The sequence below is a fragment of the Artibeus jamaicensis genome, unplaced genomic scaffold (genome assembly GCF_021234435.1).
Source record: "Artibeus jamaicensis isolate MK-2021 breed Jamaican fruit bat unplaced genomic scaffold, CSHL_Jam_final contig_426, whole genome shotgun sequence".
NCBI classification, from domain to species: Eukaryota; Metazoa; Chordata; class Mammalia; order Chiroptera; family Phyllostomidae; genus Artibeus; species Artibeus jamaicensis.
Genome location: NW_026521826.1, coordinates 10,925,638 through 10,943,868, shown reverse-complemented (window position 1 = coordinate 10,943,868; position 18,231 = coordinate 10,925,638). Strand labels below are relative to the sequence as shown.

Genomic DNA, 18,231 nt, shown 5'->3' with positions numbered 1-18,231 from the left:
TGTGAGAGGCGTGGCGGTGAATCGATGGTGTGACAGGAGGACAGCAGGTTCCTGCTGACTCTGGCCTCTAGCCCAGCCCACAGGGCACCTGTAATCTTGCAGGTCAACAGGAGAGTGAGTGTGAGGTGTGGGAAGAAAGGAAGTTCACACTGGAACTGGCTGCGTTTGGGGAGATGAGACTCTGCAGCCATTGGGTGACATGGGCAGGTGCAGGTGTGGGAGTGCCTGAGGGCATCCCAGCAGAGGGGGAGAGGAGCACAGTCAGGGGGAAGCACCCAGTCAGGCCATCCTCTAGGCAGGGGAATCGCTGAAACAGAGATTAACTGGGAGGTCTGATCTGTCAGGAACAGAGTCCAGGGTCCCCAACCTTGCTGTCACAGATACTGCCTCTCCTAAAGACAGGGGAGGGGGAAGGAGGAAGCTCCAGGGTATCACGTAGTGTGAGTGGGCTCTGGGTGCTGCTGCAGTGCACACTGACTGCGGCCATCAGCCTCTCGGCTCCAGGACACATGCTGACAACCTGTCCTGGCAACGGGCCATGCTCTCTGAAGCTGAGGGCCAGTCCAGCTTGCTGGTCAGTGAACAGCACAGTGAACAGCTTTGGGGGTTCTACCCTCAAGTCCTTTAATAAGGAAAATGGTGGTGGATTAGAATCATGGTAGATCATTGTGCCAAAGAAGATGATAATCTAGGTAGAAAGATTGATGAGCAGTCCCAGTACTATGGCTCAGTGGATTGAGTGCCAGCCTGTGAACCAAAGAGTCACTGGTTCAGTTTCCAGGCAGGGCACATGCCTGAGTTGCAGGCCAGGTCCCCAGTGGGGGCTTTACAAGAGGCAACTGCAAATTGGTGTTTCTGTCTCTCTCCTTCTCCCTCCCTTCCCCTCTCTAAAAATACATAAATAGATCTTTTAAAAAAGGAAAGACTGATGAGCAGATAGAGTAGCAGTGGAGCACTTGCCACTGCCATACCAACAGCTCTCAGAGTAATAGAAACAAAAGGTACACGAGCCGAGTGTCAGCTAAGTTCTCTGTGTTCCTTATGTGACGTAATCCTTAGTCCTGTGACATGGACAAGACTGTCCATCCCCATTTGGTTGATGAGGAAATTGAGGCTCAGCGAGGTAAATAATGTGCCCAAGATCCCACAGCTACTAACTGAAAGAACTTGGAGTAGAGACCTCAAAAGCAGAAATGCTTATGATGCATCAAATAAAGTATGTTAAGAGGTTGGGCGCAGCCAGTGTTGGGATACTGTGTGAGGGAGTCGGGGCCACGGGCTACCGGTAGAGTACACAGAGCCCATGTGCCCAAAACAATACTTACTCTCTTTAGGCCATGGAGGCCCTGGTGATGGCAGGGCTGGTGAAAGCCATCGGAGTGTCCAACTTCAACCGTGAGCAGCTGGAGAGACTTTTAAATAAACCCAATTTGAGGTTCAAGCCATTGACAAACCAGGTGAGCTGTGGAGGACTAGGTTGCTTGAAAGAATAGAGTCAGGTGTTTGACTGTTACCTCCACGTAGCTACACGGGAAACAAAGCAGAACATGAAGCAAGCACTCTCCCCAGGGACTGTCACACATCATGGCTGTGGCACAGTTAGGCAAACAGTGGGTGGACAGGTGAGAACTTTTTTAAAAGACTCATCTGGGGAGGTGGTATCCTTTAAGGCACGGTGTAAGCTGAGCTCGTTTTCAACAGGCAGCCATGGGGTGAATCACCAGGCATGTTCAGAAGCGGCAAAGGGTCTGCCAGGCCCTCGTCCTCATTAATGATGCTTGGAGGTGGTGCCAGCTGCCTCGAACCTCATCAGGGAGCCCTCTCCCCTCCCTGCATCTGGCTGGAGCAGGTTACAGCCTGAAAGAGATGGACACCTGAAAGGTTCACAGACTCTGCCAAGGCTTTAATGCTGAGAAATGAGAGGAAAGGGTTACATTGTTTTGTAGACTGGCTGCCTTTGTATGTAGAAAGAGCATTTATTTTACATAAACTTTTTATTAGTGTGTTGTGTACGTGCAAAAGAAAGTGCACACATAAAAATAGACCTTGATAAATTCTCATAACCGGGCTTAGCTCTTGACCAGCAGCCTAGGAGCCCCCACTCTCTAGTCCGTGCTCCCCACCAAGGGTGGCCACTTTTCTGATTTCTAACAGCACAGATTAGCCTTTGCACTTTATGTGGATAATGTGACATGTTGTGTCCTCTTCTATGTCTGCCTTTCCGTACACAGCATCACAGGTGATAGATCCTCCCATACTCGTATGTGGTTGTCCATGCTTGTTACGTGTGGGATTTCACTGTACGACTTCCCATCTGTTGGTGGTGGGCACATGGTAGTTTCCAGCTCAGTGAACAACTACAAGTGAACATACCCAAGCCTTCAGCCCCCAGAGCAAGACCCGGAATGTCCTCAGTCTTCTAGAAGCTCCCCTGCTTTAAAACCGTACATAGAGACAGACTGTTTGCATGCAGAACCACACGGCTTCCATGTCAGCTTTTCTTTGAGCAGCCCTTTAAATCCTGGGATGGGTATTACCTAGTTTGTGGGGTGCTGTCCATGGTTCTGAATTCACTCCAGACTGGTCTTAAAATATTTTAAGTTCACTTATGGCCTAGAATCAATCACACAAGGGAACTCAGAGTCTGGACAGGAATCTGCTCTTCAGTTTTTTAAACTGTTCATTGGAGTTGCCTGTAGCACGTGTTTGTCACACATAACTCTCCAGCTTCCTTCATTCACTCAGCCCTTACTGAGCACCTGCTGTATGCCTAGCTTATTCTAGAGGTTGGGTGGATGTCCTGAACAAAACAAAATCAGATCCAGATCCCTGCCTTCCTGGAGCTTATGCCCCTTGGCAGCAGCTAGACAACTGCAAAGAATGACAGTGGATAAAGGGTCAGCTGTTGACCTTTATTACAGAGAAAGGTAAGGCACGAGCAGGTGGGAGGGCCACACTTCTACCTCAGCAGTCAGGGAGAGACCTCACAGGGACTCTTGCATTCAGATGGCTTAGAGGTTCCTGCAGCCCATTTAGCACTATCAGCCTCTTGGAGACGCCACAGCCCTGACCTTTACTTCACAGGGGAGGACACTGGAGCCTGGAGGTGGGTCACGCAGCTTGTCAGTTATGGAGCCGAGACATTGCTGGACATCCTGTTTTCTAGTGGCCCAGCTGTCTAAATGTCCTTTGGTCAGCTGTGAATCTCTTTGTAGATTGAGTGCCACCCATATCTTGCTCAGAAGAATCTGATCAGCTTCTGCCATTCCAGAGATGTGTCTGTGACTGCTTACCAGCCCCTCGGGGGTTCCAGGTAGGGGGCTCTAGTCTCACTTGCACAGTGAGCAGAGGGCTGATGGAAGGCATGGGCCGGGTGTAGAGACCACAGGCACCAAACAGCTGAAACTGTTGGAGCTGGTGCTGAAAGCAGAGTCACCTTCAGTGGCTGCCTTGAGAAAGGCAGTGACATTTAAGGGACATAACCGACAGGAGGCAACCTCTTTGCTGAGCTCTTGCCTGGTACCTCCAGTGCTCTGCCAGACCTCTGTCAGAGAGATCACGACGTCCTGGTCTCTGTGAAGTCATCTTCCCACAACCTGAGCTGTGCACTGGGCCCCCAGCATTAGCAGATGAGCCACCACCCGCTCTGCCACCAGCACCAGAAACTTCTTCCCTTTTCGATTCCCCAGCCTCAGTCCAACCCCCACTAGCAATATTCACTGCTTATTCTGCCAGGGAACTTGGAGTCTATCTCTTGATTTCTGTTCTCACCGCCACTGTCTTAGTTAAGTAAGAACTCTCTCCAGTGACAACAACAGCCTTTTAACTCCTCCCAGGTTTGCCTGGTTCTCAGCCACTGTGCACACGGCAGTCAAGGGGAGCCATCTCATTGTGCAAGTGTCACTGTCCTGCCTTCCTCCACATTGTTTTTTCCTGCAAACATGCTGTGCACCAGCTGTTTGAAACTATTTGGGGCTCATGCATTCTAGTCGCTGTGCCACTGCAAATACTGTTCTCTTTACCTAGAAACCTTATTATCTTTTTTCTTAATCTAGCTAACTCCAGTTTCTAATGTAAGGTTCAGTTCAGCATCACCTCCTCCAGGAAGCCTTCCTGACTTCTCCTTACTCACATTTCATCCACAACTCTTCTCCTTCTTGGCAGAGCCACTTGAGTTGTGGAGGCTTCATCTAAGTCATGACTCTCTGCCCAGCCCCTAGCTCAGTGCCTGGGACATATTAGCAGCCCAGGGAACATTGAAATTATTTGACTGTTATGGCCTCCGTGTTTCCCATGTGAAATGTGGCACATGTGTGTGGGGGTGACTTCCCGCAAGTCCCCCCATCTGCCATGGATGAAAGTAAACAACACAAGATGTGATCCACTTGAGAAACAGAGGTGGCCAGTTTCTCTGAGGAAAAAAGCCTTGAACCCCTTCCTCCGGGGGCTTTTATGGGTTGTAATACACAGGAATACAGGGTGGCAAGGATCAAACAGTAGATAACATTACAAAGAAATCTGAGGGCATAGTCTGAGTCAAAGTCTGTCAGGAAGAGGGTTCTTCAGAAAAATATAGGGTTAACTGCTCAAACCCTTAACATATGAATGAAACCACTCTTAGCAGAGCAGATTTCACAAGTTTTCAAGAATTCTTTGTGATGCCAGATTTTTCCCCCAGGATCTGCTCTAGCAAGGCAAGGAGCTGCACCCCTCCCCGTCAGGATAAGGGATTAGAGTCAGGAAGCACTTCTCCCAGAGGACATGGGGACTCAGCTATGTCACATAGCCAGGGGGCAAGGGTCCATTGCTGGCTCTTTGTTGCAGCCCCCCTAGTCCTTCCATGATGGCCTCCCAAGTGGTCGAGTCTGGCTTAGGTTGCCCCCCCACCTCTGAGGGGTCCTACCCATCACTGACTTCCGACCAAGCTTTGGGGGTAGGGAGAGGAAACTGAGGCAGCATTTGCTACCAGAGACAAGCTTTGTCTCCTGTGGCTCTCATTCCAGAGGTCACTCACTCATCCTTCCTTATCCCGGGGTGGGGTGGGGGGGTAGAGTTACAATTCCTGAAACCAGGCAGAGCAGTCCCCAACACATGTGTACAAACTTGGTAGCTCTGAGCGAGTTCCTAGAGGCTGGGTTATAGTCACAGCCATGCTTGGGAGGGAGGAACCCAGTGACAGAGTGTGTGATGGGAGCCATGAGGGAGAAGAGAGGTAACTGACATCCTGGACACATGGCCAAGGAGTGTGTGCTCTGTTTGATCCCTTCACACAGCTGGGGACTGTTTCCAGCCCAGTGTTTGAAACACAGCAACTGCATCGTGACCGTTTGCTGAGAACAATAGCTCCCCAGAGTGCTTCGGGCCTGGCGGCTGCTGGGCAAACTTTGAGGGGCAGACGTGTGGTCAGTCTCCACAGTCTCTGCACAAAGGCTCCAGGTGTCCGTAGTTGTAACTTTCCCTTGGTGTCTGAGGTGAACCTTTCTGAGATCACCACCAGCAAGTACCTATCCATGGTGATGGCGCTACAGGCACCACTCTGGGCCCCACGAAAGGCTCAGAATGGCAAGGGGCACTCTAGGCACAGGAGAGCCTGTGCCCGGGGCACCGATGCTGCCCCTGGGCCTCTGACGGAGCACCACATAGACGTGGAGGCCGTGTGTCCAGCTCTCTCCACCGCAGTGTCAGCCACTGGTATCTCCAGATGGCAGACTTGGTGGTAAGCTTCTCTGCACCGTTCAGATTTCCCATATTGGGCAAGTGTCATGATCACACGAAAGTGAATCTAGAGGTTCCATTTTGGAGAAAGTGTTGTTTCTTTAAAAAAGGAGGTGCACACATTCGGTCCACAGCCTGTGCTGTTCCCTGCAGTGAGGGGGTGGACCTGATGGACAACCCTGTGATCCAGGCCATGGCACAGAAGCACCAGAAGTCTCCAGCACAGGTAAGCAGAGCAGCCGCTGGGCGGGGGGGCTCCTCTCTGCTCGCTCCCAGAGCCACAGGGTGGGTGCGGGGAGGACTCCTCGCTCTGGCCCACCTGGTGAGGAAGTAGAACTGTCTGGTGTTCATCAGGTTGTAGGGCCACCACGGTCACGTTCGTTCAGGCCGTGCAGGCGTGTCTCTTGGTGTGGCAAGGTCCCAAGCCACCTCCTTCAGCCCAGCAGCTGTGTGGACCACAGAAGGGGTTTGTTCCTCTCTTCCTTGCTTTAGTGTGCAGCGGTTTCAGAGACTGGACAGGTTAATGGATTCTCATTAAGGTGACGGCAGGCCCTCTGAGCTCCTTGGTCCAGTGGCTGTCCTTCCAGACGTGTCGGTGGGACAGTGCAGAAGTGCCATTTGGTCCCTAAGGACTCTGAAATGAAGCTCTTGCAGGGACCGTGCCTGCTGCCCTGATTACTGGGCTTTCCTGCGGGATGAAACGTGAACCGCGGGGGAATCGGGTGGTCTCTGACGCCACGTGATTCCTTTTTCTCACATTAGACTATGTTTTTCCTGCAGATTTTGATCCGGTTTCAGATCCAGAGGAATGTGATCGTCATCCCCAAATCTGTCTCCCCAAAGCACATTCTTGAGAATATTCAGGAAGGTGTTTTTCCCTGCAGACATTGGTGGGTTTGGGACCACGTGCGAGCAACGCGCTGCAAGAAACAGGCCCAGCCCGTGTGGCTGTGACACAGCAGAGGGACAGGTGAAGCACAGGCCGCACCAGGGGGACCCAAGCTGAGCCCGGCAGCCATCCGCCTGGGGGCTGCAGAGAGGATGAAATGAGGCAAGGGGACCTGCTGAGGGACCAGGGTTCCAGCCAGGCCACCGCCATCCAGGCGCCTGCTCTTCGCCTGGCACCTTCATTAACACTGTCCCTGGGGCTGCCCGCCCTGATGCGAGGCAGCCAGCCAAACTGATTCTGGCTCCCCTCCACTCAAGCTGCCGGGGCCCAGCTGCCCTTCAGGCAGAGCTACTGACCTGGTGTCCCTGGTTTCTGCTGGGCTTTGTGTGGGGGGTCCCCTGTGGATGAGGCTGGGCCAGGCCTGTCCCCTCCTGGACAGAGATGAACTCACACGCTGCACCTTCTTGCCCAGTTCTCAGCGGGGCATTGGAGTCGGCTCTTCTGTGTGCAAGGCTGTGGTTGCAGGAGCAGGTCACAGTCCCTAGGCCTGCTGGGGGCTGAGTAATGGGGGGCAGCTTAGAGTAGGTTCTAGCAGGAGCAGAAAGTAAGCCCTGAGAAATCCCACTGTGTTACAGCTGTGGTTAGAGTTAATGGTCCTGAGCCCCAGCCTCTCCCTGCCTGCTGCCGGGGCGTGTAACAAATGCTTGTGGGTTTTTTTTAAATTGGGGTCTCGTTTTGTTTTGAGCAGTGGGAAAAATTCTTTGCTGCACCTCTTGACTATTCTGGTATGCTCCTCACTGCTATAGGACGAACGCAGCACATGTGTCCTCTTTCCGAGGGTCCGTACTGTACCCAACGCCAGTGCTTTCTGGGACCTGGGCCAAGGGTCCAGGAATGTGCCAGGGGTCACATGACGTGCTGCTGCCACGCATTTGTGTCCCTCACACATCCGGCACGAAGCTCTGCTGGCAGCACGTGCTCAGGTAAGTGTTCACGGAACTGGTTTCCCATGAATGTTCTATTTTGGTTCCAGGTGTTTGATTTTGAATTAACAGAACAGGACATGAATGACCTCCTTGGCCTGGACAGGAACCTCCGGCTGACCACATTCCCCACGTAAGCCCAGCTCCTCACTGCTTTCACAATAGACAAAGCCATGTTCAGGCTGAGCGGCTGGCTCCTGGATGGGTGTTTATCACACACATTTTGACTTAAGGTAGTGTTCTCAGAATTCTTTCCTGATTGGGAATGGGCAAGTGAATGACCCCAAAGATGAATTTCATACACTAGGCAGTATAGAAATATAGAATCATGTCATTTAAAGTGTATTTCTTAAAAATAGAAATCCATCTTGTTTCTATTTTCGCCTTTTCTCTGGTTTCCAGAGCCGCAAATCACAAGGACTACCCTTTCCACGTAGACACTGAGCCGGCTGCCGCTCCCTCCTTCTGTGAGGCCTGACCAGCCCAGGGCTCTGAAGGGCTTCTCTGCCCCGTTTGTGGGCATAGGAAGCTGCCTCAGCCACACAGCAGCCTGGCCAGGATGAGAGGGGCAGAGGCTGACTGCCCTAGACACCCTCAGAACCCACATGGTCTCTGATTCAAGGATGCAACGTCCTCAGACCTTGCCCACCCCACTGCCCCACCCAGGCTCACGAATCCCAAAGGTACAGTGTGGGGGATTCTCACAAGGTTAGGAGACCAGCACGAAGAACCTCCACAACCACGACTCGGCTTTGGCGATGAGACCCCCACCAGTTTCCCCAGCAGATTTGACAGTGAAATGCTCACCTTCACACCTGGAAAGGAAGATTGGGTGAAAGTGGTGAGCTGTCTTTGTCCAGCACAGAGGCGTTTTCCCCCTGAACATCTGAATTTTAATTTTGAAATGTTGTTGTCTAAGAAAGTTTTCCAGGAAATCAGATTACACATTTGAAAACACCAAACCAGAGATGCGTGTGCTCATTCCCCACCGAGGACTCAGTGTATTGGGGACACGGTGGGCGTGCACACAGGCTTGTTCGGGACGGTGTGTGATCCTTTGGTCTGCACATCACTTCCAGCTCGGCCCAGGTGTGCCTGGTCTCCTGGGACCTGTGGCCATGCCTTCTGGGTGTGCCTCTTCCTTGCACCTTCCCCGCTCCCAGCCCCTGCCCACACACACCTCCGAGTTACATCGCTGATGTAACTCACTTGACCCACCTGCCTCATGCACCCCCTTCTGTCCACAGGAGTTAGTTACCCCTAGTTGTCTGCCCTGGGTGACCCGCTCCAGCTACCACCCACACCCCTGGCCCAGGGCTGGTGCTTCATCACCCAGTGGTGAAGGAGTCCATTTGGAGGCCAGTCAGCCACAGACTTTACTTGTTTTCTGCCTGTTTGTCATTGGATCCTCCTTTCTGCCTCCAACTTGCAAAGCTGTCCTTCCTGCTCCCTTTGGTGCTCCCAAGACTTTGCACCACTCACCCCTCCTTCATATTTAAGCCTCGGTGCTAGTCAGGGAGGGGACATAGGGGAGCTCCTGATCCCACAGAGTGTCTGCAGGAGTAGCAGGATGATGAGCTTTTCCATGTCTGCTCCTGAGATCCACCAGCCAGCAAGGGTCCAGGGACCAGAGCCCCAGAGGTCTCCCACCCACGTGGCCTGCATGTGATTAGCATGGTCCTGTGGAGACCACACTTCCTACCAGTCAGAGGGTAGGAACCAGCTCAGGTGGCCTCGTTTCTTGCTGCCCTGTGAATGTCTGAGAATGATCAGCAAAGCTCTGACAGTGTGGTTTTGGTATTGCAAATAAAGTTTAGCCTGTAAGCAAATACTCAAATATGGATGCTGAATAGCAAATTTATATACCTTCTTTGCAATGCTGGTTTATCTGCCAGCCAGAATCAGAGCTGCTGGCTAAAACGGCCACCAGGTGGCGAAAGAGACCCACTAAATTTTAAGCTCGGTGAAAAGCTGCTGGGAGAAGGTGCCTTTGCAATGCCTCTTAGATTTCAAGGGATTTTGGTTTTGTTTTCTTTTTAAACACTTTGTGAGGCATTGTGAGGAAAGAAACAACAGGTATCAAAAATAAGCAAAGACTAGGGAATTTGGAAGCTTAGGAAGTTTCACAGAGTTTATGTGGAAGGAAAGGGGCCACAGGCAAAACCTGACAGGCTCAGGGGGCCTGCGAGGCAGCCTTCAAACTCAGACACACAGAGGAACCACACAGGTTGGTCCGAAGCCCGGACTCTCTAATCAACGCAGGTTTTGTCCTGCAGTCGTGTCCTGGGCCAGTATTGTTCCCTAACAAAGGTCGATCTTTGCTTTAATTGAGCGTGTCTGTTACCTTTTGGCAACTGTGGTAACATGCCTTAGGAAGGTGGAGTTTCCTTTCTCCGCACCCCTCACAGCACAGGCACCACACCAGGGGGAGACCACAAACCCCGTCACTGTTACTGTCATGGCCTGAAATGTTGACTGTTGACTCTTCTGTACCCACCTGTGTAAAAGAAGCCTGTGTCTATCATTTTACCTTTCCTCCAACCCGGAGGGCCCCCCTGCCACCCAGGTTTCCTTGCTCCTGCCTCCTAAATCTATCACCAGTGGGCTTCTGGTGACCCCCTTCTGCCTCCTCTTTTGATTGTGACATAAAAAATAAGGTGCTAAGCTGCCATTCCCCAGAGCATTTCTCAGTTGCTGGAGGGTTTGCTTCCCAGCAATTGTCAGCAGTTTGGCTCAAATACAGTCCCAACAGGACTGTCCCAACAGGACTGTCCCAACAGGTGTGAACGCCTCTTACTGGAACGGCAGTCCCAGTCCCCATGAGTTTCCAGTCCCTGTGCAGGTGGCTCTTGAAGGTTCTGGGCAGCTCCTGCCTCTCAGGGCCTCCTCCCTGGGGCCCTGCTTTTCTCTGCAAAACCCGCCGTCTGTGGAGGGTCTTCCCCAGACCAGGGCCTGCACACACAGGCCCCACATAAAAACTTACACACATGTGCCTGTCAAGGGGCCCGCTTGTGTCAGATGGCTAGCTTGCCTTTCTGATGGCTTTAGAATGGGGGAGGGGTGCTCAGCTCAGCGAATACCTGTCCCATTGGGTTTCTCTGCTGTCATTGGAATGGAAACCCAAGGATACTGGGAAAACTAGAGGCATACCCAGCAACAAAGAAAACAGCCTAATAGAAGATGGTATTTGGGGGAGGGGGAGTGTTGTAGAGTCGTCAGGGTGATTGGCAAAGAAAGGGAAGCAGGAAATTAGGGAGAAGGCAGGAAAAGGATGCTAGGTAGTGAGGCCCTTTTCCCAACCACATCACGGGACCCTGGTCTACTGAATGACAGCTTAGACTACCTACCCAGCAGACGCTTAAGGGGCCTCTCTCGGGTTACGTGCACCTGATTTCTCCCAGTCTTCCCTGCAGTGCATGGGAGCTCCTGGCTCCAAGGGCAGCACCAGGAAGCAGTGCACTTTCATGACCCCTGCCCTGTCCTCTGTTAAAGTCTCCCCTCCTCCAGATGTGATGCACGGCAAAAGCTTATTCTTTCTCCTTTCCATAGTCAGTGTTCTGTTAAAGAATTTCAGCCAGGAGGGTAACATCCCGTGCATCTCCTGACACGAGTCCCATTCCCCCTGCGTTCCAGCCTCATCGCGCCCACCTGGGTTTCCACTGGAACTGTTTCTCCTCAGGCTGGAGAAATTCCTCTGAAGGTTCTTTGTTGAACTTTTCTCTTTTTTCTGTTCCAACTTCCTTTGTAATTGCTGTTGAAACCACTGTATTGGGATGGCTGCTTTAAGACGTTTGATGATTCTCACGTCTGGGTCATCTTGGCCTAGGCATCTGTTCCCTGTCTTTCATTCCGTTTATTCCTTCCTTTTTCTTGATATTATGATTAATTTTCATTGAAATCTGGACGTCTCAGAAATTTTATATTAAGTGTTAATTCTCCTTCAATGAACTGATAAAATGTTATGGCGTTGCAAATTCAGAGAAAAAAGGAGAGCAAGTAAAATGAGAACCACAGGACAGGTCAGGAAGGGGACCTGACATTTTGAAGCACAGTAGTAAATGGTTAGCTCTTTTTGAGAGGTCATAGCTGCTAAGATCATTTTCTGGAATGTCAGTATTTAAGTCTCAGTGACACAGGGGAAAAACAAAGCAGAACAAACACACAGAAGAGCCAAAGCAGTGGTAGGTTATATTATCCAAACTGTGTCATTATTTATTTTGGAAAAAAGCCTGGGATTAAAGACTCGTTTCCTGATCCAGACACACAAGCCTTATTGTTACTGACCAGGATGTGGGCATGGAACAAACAGACGCCTTCTCATTCTTGAGATGCTCCCCAACCCTGGGGCAAAATTAAAAACAGGAACATCCGCACACACCTGTCATTAATAGTCCTCATGAAGTGGAAAATCTGGGTGGTCAGCAAATCTGAAAGGTAAAGGAGAGCCTTAGTCTCCTGACTGTGTCTGGGCTGGGTACAGAGAGGTGTCTTTCCAACTGGCTCAAGTATAAACATGAGTAAGATCCTTTTCTTTCTGGAGCACTACAAACTCAACTGTTAATAACCTTGTCCAGTTGTCTCACACTGTAGTGAGTCCATTGGAAGAAATAAATATACTTATTGGCATTGGAGCACCTGCACAAAAATAAACTAACAGCCTGTTATTGCAGGTATGTAATTCTACAACTTAAGGAGATGAAACTATTGGTGGTGAGCTTTGAACTCCCAGGAGGACAGAAATGAATGCTGCCTTCCTTTAAAATAGTGGCCAACTGGTTTAACATATAAAGTTAACAAATATTTCAAGGTGATGATGAGGAAGGCCATAAAAATATCACCAGTGTTCAGTTTCTTCCAAGTATCGGTAATAATTCGTCTATGGCTGGGAGATTATCGCTATATTAGATCTAAAATGGATACAGTGGTCATGAAAAAAGTCACTTCAGCAGCGAGTTACCCCTAGCAAGGGAAGTCACCTCACTCTAGAAATATAACCATGTTTGAGATAGAAAATGCTGAAACACTGAGTAAATATTAACTTAAATGACTGATATTGTGAAGGAATACTACCTGCTGCTCTACTCTCCCTTCCTCTTACCCTTCTCTCCTTTTGTTACATTATCCATTCAACCAATAGTTATTGACTATTCAGGGAAAGAGTAACTTTTTAAAGAAACTGTCCTGGGAATCTAATACTCTGTGCTTTAAAAATGTACCCAAATCAGTTAGTAAGCTGTATGTTATATTAACTAGGGGTAGTTGCCAAAAGTAAAATAACTGGGGGTAGAGGGAGAGAAAGTGTGGGCAGAGTGCCTTTTTAGATAAAGTGACAGAGAAGGTGTTGCGGGGTGACATCTGAGTTATGATTTTAAAAGGTGGAGGAGCATCAGTTCAGCTACCTGGAGGAGGAGTGCGCTGGCAGAGAGAACAGCCAGTGCAAAAGCCCTGAGCGAGGCCTGCAACATGTAAAAAGCAGTGAGGGGAACACGGGGCTCATGGAGTCTGGGGAGAGACCAGGAGGATGCAGAGGCAGAGATGGGGGGAGGGAGCAGCCTGTTGGCTCCTGTAGGTTGTCTAAGGAATTTGTCCTCTGCTCTGAGTGAGGTGGCAGGCCACCAGATATCTCAAGGAGCGGTGTCTGATCAGGTCAGCCATGGAACCCATTGCCTCCCCCTCCTGTGCGTGGGGAGTGAAGTAGAGAAGCAGGGAGAACGAAGAGCGGCCAGTGACTGGACTGTTAACAACAGTGTGTTTGGTGTGTGTGTGTGTGTGTGTGTGTGTGTGTGTGTGTGTGTGTGTGTGTGTGTGTGGAGGGGACACTGGGGGCACAAATATCCCCATCTTCAAGAAGCTTTGCTATACAAGGAGAAATGGGGTGTAGCTTGGGAGTGAGGTCAAATCAGGAGATGATTTTATGGAAGGTGAGCACATGTCTGAAAACCTCAAGGAATCATCTTGAGGAAGGGAAACAGTGATGATGTGAGCAGAGATGGGACTTAGACCAATGGGCATGACAGGGAAAGAGAAGGACAGGAGGTGAGAAAATATGCAAAGGATGATAGTAAATCGACTGACCCCAGAATTTAAGCAGCATTAGGACAGAGAACATGACGGTGACAGTGAAAAGGTGGTGAGGCCTTGAAGGAAACGTGACTTCCCACAACTACCCTAAAGGAAGAGGGAAGAAAAAGTAAGATGAAGAGGAGGGAGAAGTCAGAGGGGTATTAAAGAGGCTCACCTGGTTGCACACACGTTTGTACTTGAGCCCTGACTTGTTCAGGATCATCTCCAGCTGCCTGTGGTTAAAGTTGGACACACCAATGGACTTGGCCAATCCTGCCCCTTTACACTTCTCCAGCACCTGGGGAGCAAGGGGTTAAGAGACATCATCTGTGTAACTGGCTAGAGAAGTTCAATAATGGGAGCTCACTGAGAGTGGGGGCTGGGGATGGGAGAGAATACAGTATGAGCCAGAGCAGGAGAAAGAGGTCTTGAACGTTTCAGGTGTCAATAAACAGAGAAGAAATGGCCAAATGGGCAGAATAAAAAATACTAGGAAAAAATGGGTAAGAACCTAAGAGTACGAAAAGAATGCAAGTGGCCAGGACAGAGCTCAAGGAGCCAGGATGACTTTAGCTGAACACCCAGAAAAATTGGATTGAGCAAAACAAGCACCTGGAGAGCAGGAAGCAGAGCAGCTGCAGCCTGGGGAACAGGACCGTGGCCCTGTTTTCTCTTTGCCCTCATTTCCTCCTATTGGCCACTGAACTCCCTCTGATCCCATCACACATGCCCTCTTGCTGTGTCTCAAACATGGTAGGGGCTCTCTCATCTTAGGAACTTTGCCTTGGCCTTCTTCTGGCCTCTATCTCTCTTCATCCAGATATTTATATAATCAATTCCTTCATCCCTGCCATTCTTTGCTCAAATGTCATCTTCCCAAGGAGGCCTACCCTGCCCATCCTGTTTTTAATTGACTGTGTTCCAACCCTGCCGCTGCCCCTGCACTCTCAGTTCCCATGGGGCCAGAGATCTTGGGTCTCTTCAGTAATGTTGTCTGAGTACTTAGAGTACTAAGTCCCAGCTACATCACAGGCATTTAATAGGTATGCACTGAATCATTAAACAGATGACTTATGAAAACCAAGGCAAAGAGCCATTCAGGGACTTGCCTGGGTCTAAAGAGGTGACAGAATTGAACTACATCCACCTTTGCTGAATTCCTGCCTGTCTTCTCTCTACAAAGGCACAGAAGCTGTACTCCCCTCCCACGTGCTACACAGATCCACTGTGTCAAAAATGGTTTTTCCATGTGAGTCCTTCGGAAAAATCTCCTTCCCAGGCTGGAACATAGGAAGGAAGGAGAGGTTGTACAATATAAAGCTAAGTCTGCCTTCAGCCAAGCTGTTTGGAGCCTGTAAGTCTTGAGGCAAATTGAACAATCTATCTTTATTTTTGAAAAGAATTTTAAAGTTAGGATAAAGGGAAGAGAAGTACATTTAGGAAGTGAACCTCTTAGAAATGTTTTTAACTGCTAAAAGTTTAATAAATATTGTTTGTGTGAAAGACAAATTGAGACATTCAGGACACCATTCTAGAGAGGACCTGGACTAGAGAAAAGCTCCTTGGTCCAGGACCTGCCTCCTCCCCTCTCCCCACCAGGAGGTGGTATAACGACAGGGCATCCTGCCTGCATCTCAAGGGCTAAGTCTCATCCTTTTTGAATGTCCTGGACACCAAGGGACCTCACACTGAGACACCCCCAGGCACAAGTGGGTGCTGGGCTCAGGTTCATGAGCTTGGGCAACCACAAGTTGAGACAAAGCCATTGAAACAAATGAACTCTTGTCATTCTGAGGCTGAAATATTCAGTTGAGAGGGAGATAGTTGCAGGCAAAAAAGGGAATCTTAAAGGGTTATGTATGTTTCTTCTCATTTTTGCCAACTATATTGTCTCTGGTGTTCAGCAACAATTTTTCTATTGATAACCAAAGGAAAATAACTAATGCTAACCTTCAAAGCTGTTGGGAAATGAATAAGAAAAAGATCCACATAGCTCAGCTGGAGTTTCCTTAGTGACATTTCCAGGGCAGTTTGGACCAATTCTGGATGGAAAAAGGTGAGCCACAGCTACAATGGTTGAAGAGGAAGGGGTGTGAGATTATTTCTTTAAAAATCTTTCCAAAACATTTATAAAATAATAAGTAAGCATCCACAACCATAATTCACTTACAGTAGATGTGATGTGACAAATAACCGAGTGAATCTCTTAAATTCTTGATTTGGATAACTTATTTTTGTACAGAATTAAGACAACAATGTAGCAAATGAACATATGCTCCTACACAGAGGTTCTCACACTTTAGAATGTAACAGCACTATTTGGTTTCCTCATTGAAAACGTATTCCTGGGTGCTACCTCCAAACATAAATTACAATGATCTGAGACAGGGCTGGTAAATTGCATTTTAAGCAAGAACTTTATTTGAGGGGATATGGAAACACACAAGACCTGTGAAGGGAGCATTCAACACGAGAGTGAGAAGGCTAGTGTGGTGGAGGTACCACATCTAAACGGTCACGTGGAGAGGTTCATATTCTGACCTCGAAGAAATGTCCATGTACAGCCCTATGTAGGGTTCACTTTCATAGACCTCAGCTCCCTCTTCAGAGCTACTTCCCCTCAAGTACAAACTCCTTTTCTCTAGCAGCAGTCAGTTCAATGTCACGATAGGAAAAATTCCACCTGGGCTTCCTTTTCCATTCTGAATTAAATATCTAAATTCTCTTACTCTTGTTTCAGATATAATGTCAGTGGATATGAAAAACAATTAGGAGGAAATGGCTCAATAGTCAATAGTGTTTTTTAAAGTACTTAAGTACTTTTATAAAGAATAATTACATCCGTATATTATTTTTTAATTTTATTTTATTTTTCAAGTACAGTTTTCTGTCTATTTCTCCTATTCCAGCCTACCCCACCCCATGCTCCCCACCTCCCTCCTACTTCCACCCCCCCTTAGTTCTTGTCCCTGTGTCCTTCATACTTGTTCCTCCAAATCCCTCCCCCTTTTTCCCCTTAAATTCCCTTTCCTCTCCCCTCTGGTCACTGTCCCCTTGTTCTCTATTTCAGTGTCTTTGTTTTTATTCTGCTTGCTTGTTTGTTTTGTTATTTAGCTTCCTGTTAAAGGGGAGATCATATGGTATTTGTCTTTCAACACCTGGCCTATTTCACTCAGCATAATGCTTTCCAGTGCCATCTATGTTGGTGCAAAGGGTAGTAGCTCCTTCTTTCTCTCTGCTGCATAGAATTCCATTGTGTATATGTACCACAATTCTTTGATCCATTCATTTACTGACAGACACCTAGGTTGCTTCCAACTCTTGGCTATTGTAAATTGTGCTGCTATGAACATTGGGGTGCATAGGTTCTTTGAAATTGATGTTTTAGGATTCTTAGGATATAATCCTAGCAGTGGAATTGCTGGGTCAAAAGGCAGGTCCGTATATCCTTTTATGGGATAATGTCTACTTCATAGGAGAGAAAAATAAATTATTTTATTGACCACATAACAGATTCAGTGAGATGTGATGGCTAAAGTTTAGAGAGGTTAATAAACTTTTCTTCATTAAGAAATTTCACAAAGTCAAATATCTACAGTATTAAAGAATTAAAATGTATTGTTAGTTTCCGAAAACTTCCATTTCCTACCTAAATTGCATTACCTCATATTATAGCTAAGAAAGATTAAGTCACTTTGTCAAAACTTGGTTATATCTGAGTTGAAAAAGTTAAATCCATTTCTGAAAAATTAAAATAACATCAATAGAAAAACAGTATTTCTTAGCATTTAAAATATATTAAATGCTTTTCTAAAAGCTTGATATATACCTTTCATGTAGCACTCATGAAAATCTTGTGAGGTAAATATTGTCATTTTACAATAAACTTTAAGTATGTTTCAGTCCAATGTCATAATTTAGTAAGAATCACATACAGGACGTCTGACCACAGAACCCACATTCCCAACCAGCATGTTCCTAACCCATCTTCCATAGCCCAAGGTCTGAGACTGAATCAAAGTTAAACCAGTGAGAAGAGAACTTCGCCAAGAAACTCTTCAGCTAAGAGTGAGCTTCTTACAGATTCATATGCAACTCTACAGAGCACCTTCAAAGTGAAGAATATGTCATCTCTCTTCACAGTGCCATCGCCAGCTTTCTTCTGGATGGCCCTCCCAATCTCCTCCTCATTTAGGTAGACATGAGATGAATCAATATGGCGATAGCCCACATAGATTGCTGTCTCGATGGCATTTTCCACCTTACTCTTAGCAACCTAGAAGAGCATAAAAAATAAAGACCCACTTCATTCAGGAATGCATGACCAGTTCCATAAGCAGAGCTAGTCAACAGAACCTATTGCATTTCTAAGGGCTAAGGGCTACCTGTTGACTTGTAACCAACCAGTGGTAAATGTTTAACAACTGACTCTGAAGAAAAGTCTAAATTTTATGGTGCAGATACTCCCCACGTGGCTCATTTCAGCTACAAAAATGGGGGGAATGCTCACAATTGAATCTTGTGAACCTAAGATGTGGACACAGCACATCACTGGGTTTAACAATCTACCTCTGCATTCAT

The 18,231-nt window shown here is 48.2% G+C and overlaps 2 protein-coding genes across 5 annotated transcripts in view; one reads left to right on the top strand and one right to left on the bottom strand.

The window, feature by feature from the left end:
• AKR1E2 (aldo-keto reductase family 1 member E2) overlaps window positions 1-8,537 on the top strand; it is a 20,561-nt gene extending 12,024 nt beyond the window's left edge. The window contains exons 5-10 of one of the 4 annotated variants that reach the window (XR_008391743.1): window positions 1,335-1,457; window positions 3,216-3,313; window positions 5,869-5,941; window positions 6,600-6,685; window positions 7,638-7,720; window positions 7,990-8,537. Coding sequence is in view for 3 of the 4 variants with exons in the window: in XM_053665844.1 (XP_053521819.1) it covers window positions 1,335-1,457; window positions 3,216-3,313; window positions 5,869-5,941; window positions 6,496-6,585; window positions 7,638-7,720; window positions 7,990-8,065 (543 nt within the window). In the remaining variant the exon portion in view is untranslated. Of the gene's footprint in view, window positions 1-1,334; window positions 1,458-3,215; window positions 3,314-5,868; window positions 5,942-6,495; window positions 7,721-7,989 lie in introns of those variants that run through there. The other 3 variants (XM_053665844.1, XM_053665842.1, XM_053665843.1) reach the window with 3 other exon arrangements.
• On the bottom strand, window positions 8,297-18,231 carry LOC128627515 (aldo-keto reductase family 1 member C23-like protein). The gene is made up of 7 exons (XM_053665771.1): window positions 18,220-18,231; window positions 17,759-17,926; window positions 15,601-15,717; window positions 14,838-14,930; window positions 13,826-13,948; window positions 10,385-10,539; window positions 8,297-8,402 (listed from the first exon to the last, which is right to left on the bottom strand). The coding sequence occupies exons 1-7, from the start codon at window positions 18,229-18,231 to the stop codon at window positions 8,297-8,299; spliced, it is 774 nt and encodes a 257-aa protein (XP_053521746.1).

Coding starts and splice junctions, on each gene's coding strand:
- LOC128627515 (XM_053665771.1), bottom strand. Junction 10,540..13,825: donor ACAAACGTGTGTGCAACCAG/GTGAGCCTCTTT, acceptor CTGTGTGTGCAG/GCCCTGGTCTGGGGAAGACC. Junction 8,403..10,384: donor GGACTGGGACTGCCGTTCCA/GTAAGAGGCGTT, acceptor CTTCCTTTCCAG/GTGTGAAGGTGAGCATTTCA.